A 16,547-nucleotide genomic window follows, 5' to 3' on the forward strand; every position below is an offset into this window, starting at 1 on the left:
GATTATTTAATGAAACAGCTCTACATTTCATACTTGGAGGCCACTGTACCTGAATATGAGCTGAATGGTTTTTGCCTTTCTTTTTACTATTGTCTTTTCAGCTTTTCCTGTGTAACACCTGACATGACTACTCAAGCTATTTGTGTCTGAAATGATTTATGTTAAGGAGGGAGACACCAGTACCCAAACAATTGTTAGCATAAGCCTAAACCTTAACATGCAGTAGATCCCTTATACCAGATTGCAAGTTGCAAGATTAAAGATAAAATATAAAACCCAAGAAATGAAGGCAGAGCCCTGAGCCTTCTCTGAACCTCATGGCAGGGTCAGTAAGTTATTATCTAATGAACAGATTAGATTTTTGCAATCAGGAGTCTTTTTTTAACTTAAAATATTTACTGTTAACCACAGTTAATATAAACAGTGAAACAGTAAATTTTCATACTATACTTTGTCATTGTGTTTTCTATCTATAGCACACACCATAATCAGGTAGCAGTTAGTGACACATCCTGATTCTAAAACTTTATTTACATTTTAATAACAACTTAATGAATGTGAAAAGTACAGACATTTTCATTTTTATCTAAAGCAAGCCAAATGTATGGTAAAATGCATGACCAAACAGTTAAGTTACAAAGACTGATACTGAGCAAACTGAAAGAGCTGCCCTAATTTAAAATTATTTCAGACATAATTACTACTAAAATAACAGCAAAATCAATGGATAAAGACAGACTTATAAGGGAGGGCTGCAAGTTAAAAAAAAATAAACTCTAAGTACTGTAGGATAATCAAATCAAGTTAAGCTCTTTCTGCCCTACATTCATAGAAGTGATATGGCAAAGGCTACATGCAGCACATCAAAGATTGCCTTTCTGAACACACTTGGCTGGCAAAGGAAAAAAAGAGAACAGAGTTTTCTGCTTGCCAGTTCTGAGGGAATCTCAGTACGAACTCTGCTTGGATGCATTATTGGAAACAACCAAAGTATTATTTTCCTTTCCTGGTACAAATCCACACTCATTTTGATACTGACATGAAGTGTCAGAAGGGGCTCTGACAGACCAGAATAGTTACTTTAGAGAATAAATACTTACTTGGACTTCAAAATTCATATTCTCCAGAAATTTCTGGTTCATTGTCTCTGCAAATTTGTTGATGGCTCTCAAGAATACCCTAAAAAAGAAAAGCAATGATACAGGTAAGTGAATATAATCTCTGGGAATCTCTTCCAACCATACTGATGAAAACACATTTAAACACTGAACACACTAGAAGCAGTAAATTCACACATACATGAACACAGAGATGACATTCTGTGCAATGGGATGTTATTTATAGGCTGTTATACATTAAAAACATAAGTACATAATTGTTTCTTCCTTCAAAAAGTATCTGGATCCCCATAGAAAAATTCAGAGAATGTAATCTCTTTTTCCCCTCTGCACACTGCATTGCACTCTGGAGAAAACACAGAGAGGAATCTTTTCAAACACAATTTTACTTTCTATTTGACAAACCCAAATCATTTACAAGCATTATTGCCTTCTCCTCCTGAGCTTGGAAGCTGAAAGAGTTCCTGTACGTATAAGTTCGGAGCTGCCATTGCATTTTCTCAACTCAAAATACCCTGTGCAGTTTTGGGTTTCCTCAGAGGTTGGGGAGGCAGGGAGTGGGGAGAAACACCACTGCCCACCTTGCTCCTCAAGTTGATGATAAAATCATATCCAAAGCTTAATACTATGGAGTTATTTCTTCGAAAAGGATGAGAGTGAACATTATCCCTCTGGCTTGAAAAGCAGTACCTATTTATGTTCTTTATTAATGCAGCAAGATTAAGGCATGTTTCTAAAACTAAACTCTTTGTCTAATTTTCCAACCCAGTACCATTGTAAAACAAAAATCAATTGTATCTCTAAATATTTATAAAGTTCATTTAAATAATTCAGTTTCATTCCATTTACAAGTTTGAAAACAAGTGATCCATTTCCCTCTGCTTCACAGGTAAGAGTTTTAAAAGTTTTAAGGTAAAATATTTCTAGGGCAAACACTGTGGGAGCAAACATGGCAGCCAAAAGAGGTGAACACAAGGGAAAAACAATCCGAACTGTTCAGATGCAATGATGGACTGTCAACTAGCTATTACTAATCAGAGAAAAGGTCTAACAGGCATAAGGTCCACAACCCCGTTCGTAACATCTGAAAAAGCAATCATTAGTATCATTAGCAGAAGATTTGGAGACCACAGGATATCCATATGTTACTGTCAAAGGAACATGGTATCCCTGGTGTTGGATTCTGTGTGGTGGTCTGGTCTCCCACCTCAACAAGATAAGCACATATAAAAAGAAATAAGAGAGAAGAAAACAAGCAAATAAACATGACAAAGAAAGAATCAAACACATCTAATGGATTAGGCGTGACACCTGAGTTCTTTAGTCAGGGGACACTGTATGCCTGAGGAAGGACATGGCAGAACCTATAAACTCAGAAGTACCATGGAGATAAAAGACTTGCTGTTCACCATTTCTCATACAAGCATTTGAAAGCACTGAACAAAATCAGTGTGCATTCAAATAAGCAAAGGGAGAGGTTTTATGCTAGTCTTGCTCAGCTATGCAACGCCTTCCTGCCGGATGCTGTGAATGCCTGAGTTTTATACTGGCTTAGAAATGATTAGACAGATCAAAGCCAAAAGGAAGGGAGTACTAGTAAATGTCATTGCCCACTGAAGGCTGGGACCACAGCAGACAGTGCTACTTCTTCCCAGCTCTGCTGTTATACTGTTTCCCAGGCAGCCATTCCTGAGACACTACCTGGAGCAGAACAGTCACTGAAAGGAATTTCACCTCACCAACACCAAAAGAAGAAAAAGAAAAACTTGCATGGGCTAAATTCAGTTTCTTAATGAGGGATAAAGCAAAAGTTCAGGTTTTGGCAGGGTTATGATAGGGACTGCTGGTTAACCACAGCGCAGCAGTCCAAAGAAGCTCACGGTTTCACTGAAGCAACACCTTGACTGGCCAGACTGAAATCCTTGGTTATGATCCCAGCTTTCCAGGAGGAAAAAGTTCTTTGTGAAAACCTAAAGAAGAAGAGTTTCTTTCCATTGGCAACATTCCTCTGGAATGCTGATATATCAAGGAAATAGTCATTTACATGCAGTGTTAACATTTTGCCAAGTCCTTTTGTTTAATCTGGTCAGAGGGACACCACAGTATTAACTACAATACCTGTGGCACTGAAAGGTAACAGACTTCTAAAGGTGCTGTGTTGCTCTGCTGCACCACCGCACACATTCAGATAAGCGTCTTTCCAGTGGTCTGGGCATAGGCTGGTCCCATCTTCTAACACTAGCTCAGCTAATCCTGTCAGCTGAATTAAGGGTATGACCTGTGAAATGCTGCCATCAGATCACCGTAAGTTCAAGAAACCTACCTTTTGCTCAGTACTGCTCTTGCAGGTTATCACCACTCTCCTACACAGCCTCTGTATACTCACCAACATCTCCCTCTACCCACTGCAATTCTAGCTTCTGCTGGTCTGACCAGGCTGTTGTACTTCCTTTTTAGCCTTTTATGTGATTAAATCTTATTCTGGAAGATGTGATTTCCTCTGGAGCTGCCCCACGCTACCCACAAGCAAATAAACACATTCTTCCCTAAGGTTTCACACTTATGGGTACATTTATCTCTGCAAAACTGCCCAATGCTTGACACAAACAGTTCAAGATTTTGCAAAGAAAAAAAAAAAAAAGGAGATTCTAAAAAGAATGGTCTACTTGAGATGGCACAAAAAATACACAGCGAGGCAGAATCGCAGGCGCCCACATGTTATTCTGTCTTTCAGCAGTCCCAATAATCTTCTGAGTAGGAGTCTGGGGTCAAGGTCTTTTTAGCATCATGTCTTTTCTCTAGAACTATATTGCTCCTTTGATTTACAAAGTATATTTCTTGCAAACTCACGTAATCAAGTTCCTCAGCTCCAGCTGCTCGGAGATAGCACTTCCCTTCACTCCAACTCTTTGAATGGAGTAGAAGGGGGTACCCTCCATTTCTAATTCCCCAAATTCCCTCTATTTACACACTACTCAAGCACCTGCAGGGAAAAATGTCACCCAACTATCCTCTTTAGGCAGAATCTTCTATGGTGCTGATAATTTGCCTTCCATTAAAAAAAACCCACACCTTTAGGTACTTTGTCTTTTATCACAGAAATATCATGCAAGATACAGTAGAAATAATCATAACACACATGAAGTTTATTAGTGCCAATCTATTTCATAATATGAACATACTGTGTGTCATATTTATGTACTTTGTGAAGAGCTTGTGCTTTAATGGTAGCCATACAGGAAGAGCTTCAGGGATACCCAAAAATTACTGATGTACTTAATGCCCAGTAAAAATTACTGATAATATTTAAAATATTTATGGTCTTCTATACAGTAGAATCACATGTGACCTATCTTCTGTGCTACCCTGTTCGTTCTCACAGATATTTTTATCTGACATAGTGAAATGACACATTTGCAGGAAACATGCAATAATTCCAGACTGTCAGGTTCCAAATATTTCCATGCATTTGTATTTTGCCTGAAGGGTGTATCTATTTCTGTCATTGGGAGTCAGGCAGTAGGCCTGAATTCTGTTCCTGGCTCCTGCCAATGCCATGCTGTCCTACCACAATGACTCCACTTCTATATGCCTCAATTTCCTCTTCCACTAAAAAGGGGCAATTAATTAGTCACAAGTAGAAAGCTTTAAGATTTTTATGAAAACAAAAGAATATATAATTTTAATAATAATTAAAACACAATAACTGATAGTACATCCCTATTTAAACACCGAAACATTGATCCAGAGGGAGAGAAATGAAGTCATTTGACTGGAGAAGTCAGTACTCCTTTCATGATTATTCATAACATCAGTTCTCAGTTACAACTGACCTAACAGAGAAGGTACAGCCAGAAGAGAGATGGTAGGAAAAGCGTGCCCAAGAACAGCTCAGAAAATGCAATATGCATTGTCTGACCTCAGAATTTACTGAGAAAAATTACTGGAAGGGTTTTTATCTTGTCATGATGCAACAGAACCTCATTTCCCTTGCTCCTGTAGCAGATCATTGGATCTTATCTTTTCTCTGAACTTCAGGCTTGCTGGTTAGTATTGCTTTGCAAGCTCAGACTGATCAAGACTGACTAAAGGAGTGGATCTTGATTTCTCATACAGATGATGTCATGAGATGTTTTTTCTGTTTATCGTTCTTCTCACATTTTCTCTTATTTTTAATCATCACACAGGACTACAAATCTGTTCTTTCAGGTGTTTAATTTTGCTAACTTTTCTACATTTACTTAATAGGAAACTAATTTCTCATAAGTTTAAATAGTTGTGATCTAAAATGGTTGATATTCCTTTACCCACAATAATTTCAATGGTACTTATTAAGTTTATGGGAATTGATGCTCCTAATTTACTGTTTATACCAATCTCTTGGGTCTGGAGATCTATGTATGATGTACACAGGCCGGTCTCTGGGCTCAATCTGGGTATTAAAAGGCAAAGTTTTGGCATTAGACAGCAACAGAATCACCATGGTTCAACTGCTGCTCTCTCCTTTAGCTTCCTAGACTTCTGCTTTGCTTCTACTTCATTGCCAGAGAAATTGCTTTCAAATTTTGGCGTGAAAGAAAGCCTAATGAATAGAATTCAGTGTAACTGTACTTAGGTTCAAACAGTTTGATGTATGCTACAAATAGGGATGAAACAATACCATAAGTACTTCATATAAATAACTTAAGATAAATGAAGCTGAAAATTTCTGCTATCCTAATATCACAATGAGATTTCAAACTGATTCTCTCTCAAAAAAAAAAAAAACCCAAACCCAAAACAGAGGAGCTGACATGAAGCAAAGAAACAATTTTGTATTCATAAACAACATGATGTTAATCAAAGGATTTCAAGGCTATTCCTTAGAAGATGATGACTCTAACAGTAAAATAGGTCTGCATATTGTCCTTACTTTTGAAGTGCAAATAGGTGATAAACCTCAAATATAGATCTGGAACTCCAAGTTATTTTTATCAAGTTAGAATTAGTGCCTCAACTCCTTGCAGCAGAAAACAAAGAGATATTCACAGTAAAACAAAACCACCACCACCACCGTCACCAAAAACCCAAAGAAGGCCCCTTAGATTGGCATTATCTGCTCTTAGGTGCAAAAACTGGCCTTTTTCTGCACCTAGTTTCAGACCCAGACACTTCTGGGTCCTCAAAGTTATTTTGGGAAAGGTGCCTAAATCAGGTACAGAATTACAAACCTTCCCAAAATGATGAATTGCCCTCTCCTCTGACTCTCACACAGGACTTTTTTTTCCAGCAGTGGTCCAGCAGCTGTGAGATTCTCTTCAATACCTTTTCAAGTTCACAGGGCTCTAAAATTTGGGAGTTCACTGCTTCAACTTTGAGATGAGTAATGCAGATATTGAGTGAAGGCTGAGTTAATTCACTTAGGTATTTATGAGCATCAACTCAGACTATGTCACATTTACTGTGATGACTGATGCAGTGACAGGTGGAAAGAGTTAATCAAGTACAAACTTCTCCCAGATAATCAGACACAGATAAGCAGAGGTAAGCTTTGAAAAAAATATTATTTCCTATGTCATTATGAAAGCTCTTACTGAAAGAAACCATTATAATGATGGAATACATGTATTTTTCAAGTCATGTCTGAAAAACAATGAAGGACATCTTTAAAAGAAGACCATTCTTAAAACTCATAATTTCTTCCCACAAACCCTTTTGTGGGATGTGCTTTTCTTCCAGAGACTTTGGTCCACAAAGTCAGAAGGTGTTACACTAACTCCAGTTTGGCAGGCAATTTGTTTGTCTCTGAAGGCTGATCAATCACCAGTTTCATCAGTGAAGCCTCTTCCTTCACCTGTGCAAATCTACAAGGTGGTATGTAAAATAGAGAGACCAGCAACATGGGTAAAACCCAATCCCAAGTGGTGATCATAGTCAATGGCTGAAACAGTGATCAGCAATTATAAACTAAACATGGAAGATATGAACTCTACAGAAGAGCTCTCAGAGAAGCAACCAGTGTGACAGGAGAGATTAAACATGTGCACTTACTATTTCAGTGACCAAAACAGAGCAGGAGGAGAAAGCCTGAGAAAACTGGTGAGAAGATAACGAAAATCCATACAAAGCAACAGCAGAAATTACCTCCTGAGAGCATGGCAAGCTATCGCTGCCTAGAAACAAAGGGCAATGCAACATGGAAACACTACAGCAAACCTGGTAGCTATGTGAAGTCTGGTTATTAAGAGCACAATAATGGTAACAGTCAGGAACTAATCGAGTTCCATGGAAACTAGCAAAATATGGCCAGTAGTGCAAAGAATGTAGTTTAATTTATCATACTTTTCCCTTGTGTCAACTCAGACTAATGTCCACTACAGACTAATTTATGTTGTACATTCATATTGAATCCTAATGATAAAGCAATTGTCATTCTGCTAAATATCCAATGTATGGCCAGAGAGTCTATCCAAATAGCATGGTCAGAAAATAACTGCTTAAAAACCACTGCTGTCCAGCTTCTCTGGTCTCAGTTATAAATGTTTTGTTATGTACAATTCATTTCCTTTATTAGTATTATTTGAAAGTTTACCTTGAGTAGCTATGCCAAGCATACAAAACCACTATCTGCTGTAAGCTATCAACCGGGCAGCAGTACAACAGCAACAGCCAGAGGAAGGCAAGAATGAGTAACTGCTTTGGCCCTTGGCTATAGAAGCTAAGTTTCCGCTCAAGATCCCTTGACCTTGCCTAGAGTCTCTCTCCATGTAGCTTTTCCTTCAGCATCTCCCCCAAGCATGTTTTAAAGACTGCTTATCTCCCATTTAGGAATCAAAATATGTTTTCAAATCTGCACATTAAGTGCACATTTATGGCAAACTCTTGAAAATCTGATGTTTAGCACATTTTAAGAAACTTCACAGCTTGAAAATTAAGTGCACAAAAAGCTGTCTAATGGACTCTGATATAAATAACTCAGTTGGGAAGATATAGTCAGTAATTTGTCTTGTATTGGGAGCAGCTTCTCACTTCAGTCTGCTCTCCTCTTTAGTGTATTCTAGCTAATAGTCTGCAGAGTAGAAACAGTCTGAATTTAAAATGAAATTAAAAATCACATGTGTCTTTGGTGCCAGGTCAACACTGGGAATAAGATGAGAAGCTGGAACCTGTTTAGTAAACATGAATGTAACAACATGGTATATCAGGATGTCATACACTGAAGGAAACTCTTAGGGCCTCACTTTTGAAGGAGGTTTGAATTGATATTGTGAAATTACCTCTCCATTCTTCCACACATTTTCCACCTATTAACACTAATTTACCATGACTGTGATATTTGTACATATAATTTAATCTTCATTTCTATACAGGTAAGTCTGGTGCAGAGGTGATACTTCAGTAAACACACTCTCATGGCTGTCTCTAGGGCCTATTTCTAGAAATTCACATGTTAGAAAATTGGAGAATTACATGAAGCTAATGGATAACACTGTGGGTTTGTTTGCTTGGGGTTGGGGTGGTTTATTTAAGTAGCTCTGCATCACATTTATAATCTCAGCATAAAACATTAAAATTAAAATGTAGCATATGGGCTTTGCTTTTACTTCTCCCCCCTCACATAAGCTTTCTGCATTTTAAATCCCTTCTCTTTACCTGTCTTATATTTATATTTATAGCATATGTACTTTTGATTTCTCAGGTATTCTTGCTGAAAATATTTAGTGAACACATAATGTCTTTCCTTTTAGGGAATCCTGGTTTTAATCTGAAGTGAAGAGCAAGATCTCTCATTACAGGTACAGGCAGCTATGCATTTGCCTCTTGTCTAATTGCTGCTCACTTGATCTTAGTCCTTTACAGCCTAAACTTTATCAATGCAGAAGCTGCACTGAATTAGCACATTATGAATTTTAAAAAAGATCATTATGCATAACTAGCAGGTTATTTTATGAGGCTGCTGTTTAAAAAATATGAAAATAACTGTTCAAAATAATGCTAAATCTGAGAAAAATTTACATATTTAATTTCCCTAAAATCCCTTCTAGGTAAGAAGTGCTGGCTGAAGTTACTCATTTGCGCCTATGTTTTACAGAGTGGAAAATACTACTCATTGTCTTACCCCTAAATGTTTTACTAAAATTAAAATACCTGAAAACATACAAAAAATATTTTACAACAGAGCACATAGCAAAGAACCTGAGAGATTCCTGTGAGTCAAAGTTGCATCCAGAAAAATAACAGTATCTTACTGACTTGCTGAAAACATCAAAGTAACAAGTTGGTTTTCTGTGGTGTTCTCTCCACTGAAGCTTTGCTTTTAGATCTGGGGACCTCATACTCTGGAAGCAGGAGCATCCTATCAGTTGATGCCAAGAAAGATGAGATGCTCTGTACTGGGAGAGGGAAAGGGGTATCTCACAGCATGTTTTCTCTGCATTTTAGATAAAAGACTAGATGACTGCAGTCAGAACTCAGCAGGCATCCACTGGGTACCCCAGCCGTGATATGCAATAGCCTCTCTTGCTGAGCGGATGATCTGCTGCAGTCACCACATAATTGTTTAGATTCTTGGTAAGCAGATAATTCCACCACATGGCTAACAACAAGCAACATGCAGAGTTAGTGCAGAATAAGCATTGTGAAGTGTTTGGTGCTAGAATGATGCAGTGATTGAAAAGTAGGGTTACATCACACACAAACACGTACAGATAGAAAAAATGCTCTCTGCTAGGCTCAGTAAAGCATTAAATGACTGAGTTAGACTTTTCAGCCACAGCTGGAAGTGTAACTCTCCATGGAAGTAAATTTACAACCCACAGTGAAACAACTGCCTCTTCTCTTTATCTGCCTTACTCCTTTCCCCAGTAGTAACCTTATGCCATTTGCCCTAGTTACAAGTACTTTGTAGGGACTGGGAAAAACAACTAGGAAACAGAGTCACCCTGTTGTAATTGCAAGGAGATACAAATTTGAGAATCCTGAAACACTGTAGAGCAAACAGTCCAGCAAGAAGAACAATCGATCAATCAATAAAACATCTTTTGCCTCTGGAAAGCAACTTCATATTACAGGGAAACTGCATTTCAGCAAGGACATTTTCAGTCTCATAGCAAAATGAAACTGTCCAAGGAAACATCTTAATTTTATACATTATTAAAGAAATGACTAGACAGTACAAACTGTTGGAACTTGTTATACTGCTTCATTAACCCTTTTGTGCACATGTGCATAGGAATCTTCTCATTAGACATTTATACCTGTTGCTTGAACTACTTTTCCATATATTAAATTTACACAGCTCTGCAATATGCAATAAGGCCATGTGGAAATGCATTCTGACCCCCAGAAAATTCAAGCCCTTATGAAAAACAACTGCATTTTTGTCAAGTATGCTTAGGCCAGTCAGAAGTTGCCAGAGGAAAAGGAGATCAAAGAAGGAGTTACTTGTATGCAACAGCTCAGCCTTCTAAATTCTGCCTCACTTGCTCAAAATCAACCGCAACACCATCATCCAACCACAGCTACGTAAATGCAGCTTAACTCCCAATACATCTTTGAAAAAGAACAGTAAAACTAACCCAAGGTACCTGTGTTATCTTTTTCATCTTAAGCATAAATAAATAAATGTCCTTTTCATTCTCTGCAAAACAAATAATGAGCTAAGCAATGTTTTGAGCAATCTGTTGAAGCATAGCTTGAGAGAAAACATCTGAGTTTTCTTCTACATTTCCTATGATAGCAGAAGCACTTCATAGCAATAATCAAGGAAATAAAGTTAAGGAGGACGTTTTTTCCTATTTTCATAATTAAAATGTTATTCTTGATTTGAGAATCTCATCACACTTGTTATAAATTTAACAGCATATTACAGCACCAGTTGGAGAAATGGATAATACAGGCTCCTATCAACTGAACTGGTGTACCTTGTGTTCAGTCAGATCCCTTAGTGCATGTGAACTAATGTGATATTTAACTGAGAATTTAATTATTTTGGGGGTTTCTCTCTTCCAGCATGACATGTTCTATGACTCTGCAATCTAGTGAGTTGGCAGTAACAATACAGTCTGTAAATATCTCCCATAAATACTTAAAACTTGTGCTTGCAAAATGCACGTTTCCCTATGTTCTGCCAACTGTGTTCAGTTTCCCTTCTCTCCGAACCTCTATTATAAATACCATTCTTACACAGTAGGCTTAAATTGGGATACAGCTGTGCAAGCTTTCTCTTCAGAAAATTCCAAAGAAGAAGCAGCCCAGCATCCATTGTTGTTACTTAAAGGTCAAGGCTATGTCTTTAAAAACACCGTCTCCTCATAAAGCACCATCTTGTCAAGTTTCACAGGACAATACTTCTGAGGACTTCTGCTGTCCAGAGAGGACTTCTGCTGTCCAGAGGTAGAGTTGTTCAGATGCACATGTACATACAGTATGGAAAACATGCTTTTCCAAAGTCAGGTTTAACAGAGCCATTCACAGATGATCTATGAAAACTCTGTTGTCCTTTCCAGAAAAGCAATCCCTACAGCTCCTTGCTTGGTGACAGGCAGGAACTTATTCTGCCTTCTTTCACCAGTTGGCCATGATCTAATGATACCGACAGGATCTCTAGTTCCTGGCAATGTGGGCAATGACAAGGCACTTGGGGATGCAGGTGGCACTGATGTGAAGCTGTAATAGGGTTTTGCTGAATTAATGATGCTGCCCAGACAGGTGAGCTACATGAGAACCAGGTCCTGAGAGTGTTACAAAGCATTTATCAGCAAATATGCAACTATTTTTAGTACGTATAATGAAAGGAAATTGGCGATATTTCCTGCTCTGTTGCCAAATACCTATAGTGCTAAACCTCTCAAGTTCGACTTTAAAGGGGCTGGGGAACACTTGACTCCAACAGATGCCTGAAAACACTCAGATATACAGGTAATGAACACATGTTTTAGAAAAAGCCTAACTACTGGTGTTAGAAAATAGCCTGCAGTGTTCTCCCACGTGAGTTTTTCTGTAAATAGGATTTGACCTTGAAATGTCCTGGTGAAAAACATTTTGTTTTCTTTTTAAATATGTCAGCAAGGTTTAAACCCCAACTCAAACGGCACACAAACAAGGAGAGTGCTTACTAAGCCACTTCAGACTGGATGCCAACCGAAACTGATTCCAGGTACTGACTATGGTAAGATCAAGGGCTTTCAAACCCTTCCATTTCAAACCTAGAACAGAAGTAAGGGTTGTGAAGTTCCCCTTTGCTTGCTACCTCCCTGTATAATTTCTTTTATTTGGTAAATTTGACTCCCTATGCACTTCAGTGTTGACAATAAGGTATGGGAATTTCCTGGGGGCTAGGGGGAATGATGTGTCTCTAAATACAAATTATGAACAGCTGAGAGATAAGCAAACTATTTGTGAATACCTAAGACAGTAAGCAGTTCTCCACAAATGCCATGTACCTAGAAATTACTGCTTTTAATAAGCTAATAACCAATAGTCTAAGTAGCATAAGTGGAATTAAGTGCACATACAAGCAATATCAACTAGTAGAAAGTGTGCAGTAAGCAACCTTCATTAGAAGAAAAGTTAATTAAATCTACCACGGAGGATCAAAACTCAGATATTATATTCTTATAATCCTTAATGAGGCTTTTACTATTTCCCAAAGTGTTTTGCCACACCTAGCATGCCACAAAAAAGAAAGTGCATCTTGCTGCTAATGGAAGGGGAGGAGGGGGAGAAATGGAGCTCATTCCACTTTTTGATTCTCAGTTGCTAATAGAATACTCCCAGTACAGTGGGACTAATACACAAAGCCTTTGCCTCCTTCATACAGGCTTTGAGAATCGGAACATGGTTTGAGAGCAAACAGGACATTATTCAGAAGTGATTTAAAGTAATTTGAGTTAAATCATTCCATCTTGATATGGCAAAGCTTGACTAAGTTTAGCCAATCAGGCCTCTGCTCTTGTTCTTTCAGTTCACCTACCACAGTTTCTCCTGGACATGAATGTGTCCATCCTCCATTCCTTTGGCCCTTATAAGAAGTCATTCTTTCTTTTCCCCTGATCTTTACCAGACATCTAACATTTAGTGGAACTATCCCTGACATCATAAAAGTACTGTCTGACTTTATTTATGTATAAGAGTAATTTGTATAACCTGCTTACTAATAACACCTTTACTCACTAACCACACTTGCAGTGCTGCTTACGCTCTTCCCTTTCCTCTGCCTCTCAAGTAAATGCACTCTGATTTTACATTCCTGTACTCCAGTACATCCTACAGCAAACCTCCTCCAATGCCCACTTGCCTTGCAAGGTACAAAACACAAGAGATCATCCAGGGGAGACTGTCAGGCTCTGTTGAATGCCTGCAGGGAAGAAGTGCCAGCTCCATTCTGCCGCTGAGCAGGTTACACAACAGACATGCCTTACAGCCTGTAACTAATATTTCTGCATGTTCAGAAAGGGGAGACTCTTGAGGCCAAATACCTCCTTGAGAGTGTAAGAAGCTCTGAATGCATGTAGCCTCCTGCTCAGAACACGGGAATTAACAATGCAAAACAGCTATGCTAACCCTTTGTCTGGGTTTTATTTTCTTCTCTCACTGCTATTACAAGAGACCCCAGCCTTGTGACTTTTTTTCCTGCTACTTCTCCAGTTTGAAGTACAACATGTTAATAAGGTATAAGTCTCCAGTTTATATCACAGAATACCCGTCCCCTCAAAAAAAACCCCAAACCAGATTTCTGTCAAGACTGACAACAAAAATCTACCCTCCCAGTTGTCGGTATAACATAAAATTAAGACATGAAAGTAAGATAAATAACTCATTTCCTTATGTAATCTTGGGAACAGCAGCATCATCAAAGAGTATAAACAGTGCCAAGGCAATTTAGGTAGGCAATGTGTTTACAGAGCACTGTTAAATAGCTTCTAAACTGGATTTTTAATTTATTTTTTTTTTATGCTGACTTCCTTCTCTAAATATTTTCATTTAACTTATCCAGTGCAGGGTAAGGTGTAGAGCAACAAAACCTGCCTGCACCACATGGCCCCACAAAGGTCAGAGCCATTAGGAGGCACTATGAGTGAATTCACAGCATGACCAGTGCATTTCTGTTGTCAGTAACTGAGGCAATAGAGGTGCCACCAAGTGAAACCCAAGCCCCAAAGGCATGTCCTTTGAACAAGGATTGATACCTCCTCTGCCCCATAATGAAAACCTTGTACTTGTGTATAATGCAGATGTTAAGAGTGTTTCCTAGATGAGAGAAACAGTTTCACATATGAAAGGTTTGATGTCCTTACATATAATAGAAGACTGTTGGCTTCCTTTAGTACTAAGCTGATACTTCTAAAGCGTAATTGCCAGTTGAAGCATCAGCACTGATTAGATTTTACCTTTATAGGCCAAAGGCTGGCTCAGAGAGAGAAACAAGTGGGCTGAAACTAGTATCGTTTACAAAATCTTACCTGGAATGAACATCTTGTCTGTATCTGCTCACCTCAAAAGAGCAGCTCGTGCTCTCCCCACATGAGTGCAAGAGTGACAAAGTGAGGTTTAGGCACCTGAGGCCTCACTGCCACATCAGTACCCACTAGAAACCCAATTCTCACTCTGAATCATGGAACACAAAAAAGAAAACCTTTCCATGTAATATTATTCCATTTAAACCCTAGATAAAAAGGTATCCAATACCAAAATTTAACATCATACTGCTGTAAACTTTCTTAGCAAATATTTTTGTCAAGACCAAATACTCTCAGATTAACAGCTTTATTAAGCATCCTCTGTTCTCTCTTTTTCCATACTATAAAACTGGAAGAGTGAATTTACATAACTGTGACATTTCAAATAAACAGCATCTATGGACTTTCAAGACCAGGTTGGATAGGCCCTGGAGCAACCTGTTTAGTAGAACGTGTCCCTGCCCATATTCAGTTTTTAAAAGAGGCCTATAAAAAAAGACGGAGAAAGACTTTTCAGCAGTGGCTGTTGGGATAGGATGAGGGGTGATGGTTTAAATTGAAGAAAGAGATTCGGGCTGGATGTGAGCAAAAATTATTTACAATGAGGGTGGTAAAACACTGCCACAGGTTGCCTGGAGAAGGCGTGGATGAGCCATCCCTGGAGATATTTAAGGCCAGGCTGGATGTGGATCTGGGCAACCTGAGCTGCATGGTGATGTCCCTGCTCATTGCAGGGGGGTTGGTCCCATCCAACCCAAACTATTCTATAATTTTATAAGAGGAGGAAACCCAGGAAATAAAAAAAAATAATCCACAAGGTAAAGTGGTCACATGCTCATGGCTACTTTTCTGTTCTATTTCTTCTACACACACAGATGCCTGTGAAGCCTCCATGTTTGAAACTCTTCCTCACAGTTTCCACAAATAAATACATTGAACCAACTAGCTTTGTTTAGAGCAGCCATGTGTTTTATATTCTCAGCCCAAGCCTCCCTTGCTTTCTTCTGTTATATACTAGAGACACAAAAAGGAAAAGTCAGTACCTCAGAATGGCTAGGAACAATTATTAGGAAATAAATCCTCACCTAACCTATCCTGTACCCTATGTACTAGCCTTTCCTTGCAGCCAAAACCATTCATTTCTAACTGAAGCCCTTAATAACCAAACGACCTCAAACCTCAAGGGAAGAACATTTCCTTTACTCTTCAAGCAAGCAATATTTCAAAGACACTGAAGAAATCCATCTGTGAAATGGTGGCCCAGCTGTCTGAAACCATTCTCAGTCTGGAGACATACAAAAATCGCTTCCCATTTTGACCTAATTCAGTATCCCATGATATAGAAATGAGAAATTGAAAAGAGCTCTTGTGGCAGCAAAATCTATGTAATGTGAAACTTCACTTACATCACTTGCAATCTTAACACTGAGACAACAGAGATCCTGTGACTTAACAGAGATCAAACAACACCTTTTTCATCCCACCATCATTTATGGTGACACCAAAGCAGACATATCATAGCCGCAGGTAAAGTTGTATAATCTGCACAGTTTATGTCCTCAAAGTATTTCCTTCAGTCTACTTTACAAAAGAAGAGTACTCAGATATGTCTTATTAATAGCAAACTCTCATAAAGCAAACAATACAGAACATGGTAGATTTGATTATACAAACTTTACTTAGATGCTATCTTGATCTATGGAAATAATATACCTGAAGTTTTAATAATTGCTCATGATGAAACCCCAAACAATTCATAGTCTAGCAACACATTTCCTCAATGATGTGAGCTTCAGCAAGCACCAGGGATCCAACCTCTTCCTACAGTGTGTCGTGCTCCAATATTCAGTCTTTATCCTCAGACCTTTTAACAATCTGAGTACCATATTAGTTCAGAAAGAAATCTGTGTTTGATGACTCTTGTATCACAATGAACTTGCTGACATATTAGTGAAGACATTCTGACCAGGTGCAAAAATTGTACATTTAA

The 16,547-nt window shown here is 38.4% G+C and overlaps 1 protein-coding gene across 2 annotated transcripts in view; it reads right to left on the reverse strand.

Annotated features, from left to right (window-relative positions):
• DOCK2 (dedicator of cytokinesis 2) overlaps nucleotides 1-16,547 on the reverse strand; it is a 173,508-nt gene that overhangs the window by 55,272 nt on the left and 101,689 nt on the right. For both annotated transcript variants that reach the window (XM_061348425.1, XM_061348426.1), the window contains exon 30: nucleotides 1,101-1,179. In XM_061348425.1, the coding sequence (XP_061204409.1) occupies nucleotides 1,101-1,179 (79 nt within the window). The remainder of the gene's footprint in view (nucleotides 1-1,100; nucleotides 1,180-16,547) is intronic.

The sequence above is a fragment of the Neopsephotus bourkii genome, unplaced genomic scaffold, assembly GCF_033783945.1.
Source record: "Neopsephotus bourkii isolate Nb327-2 ecotype Australia unplaced genomic scaffold, CSIRO-AGI_Nbou_v1 NB_357, whole genome shotgun sequence".
In the NCBI taxonomy this organism is placed as follows: Eukaryota; Metazoa; Chordata; class Aves; order Psittaciformes; family Psittacidae; genus Neopsephotus; species Neopsephotus bourkii.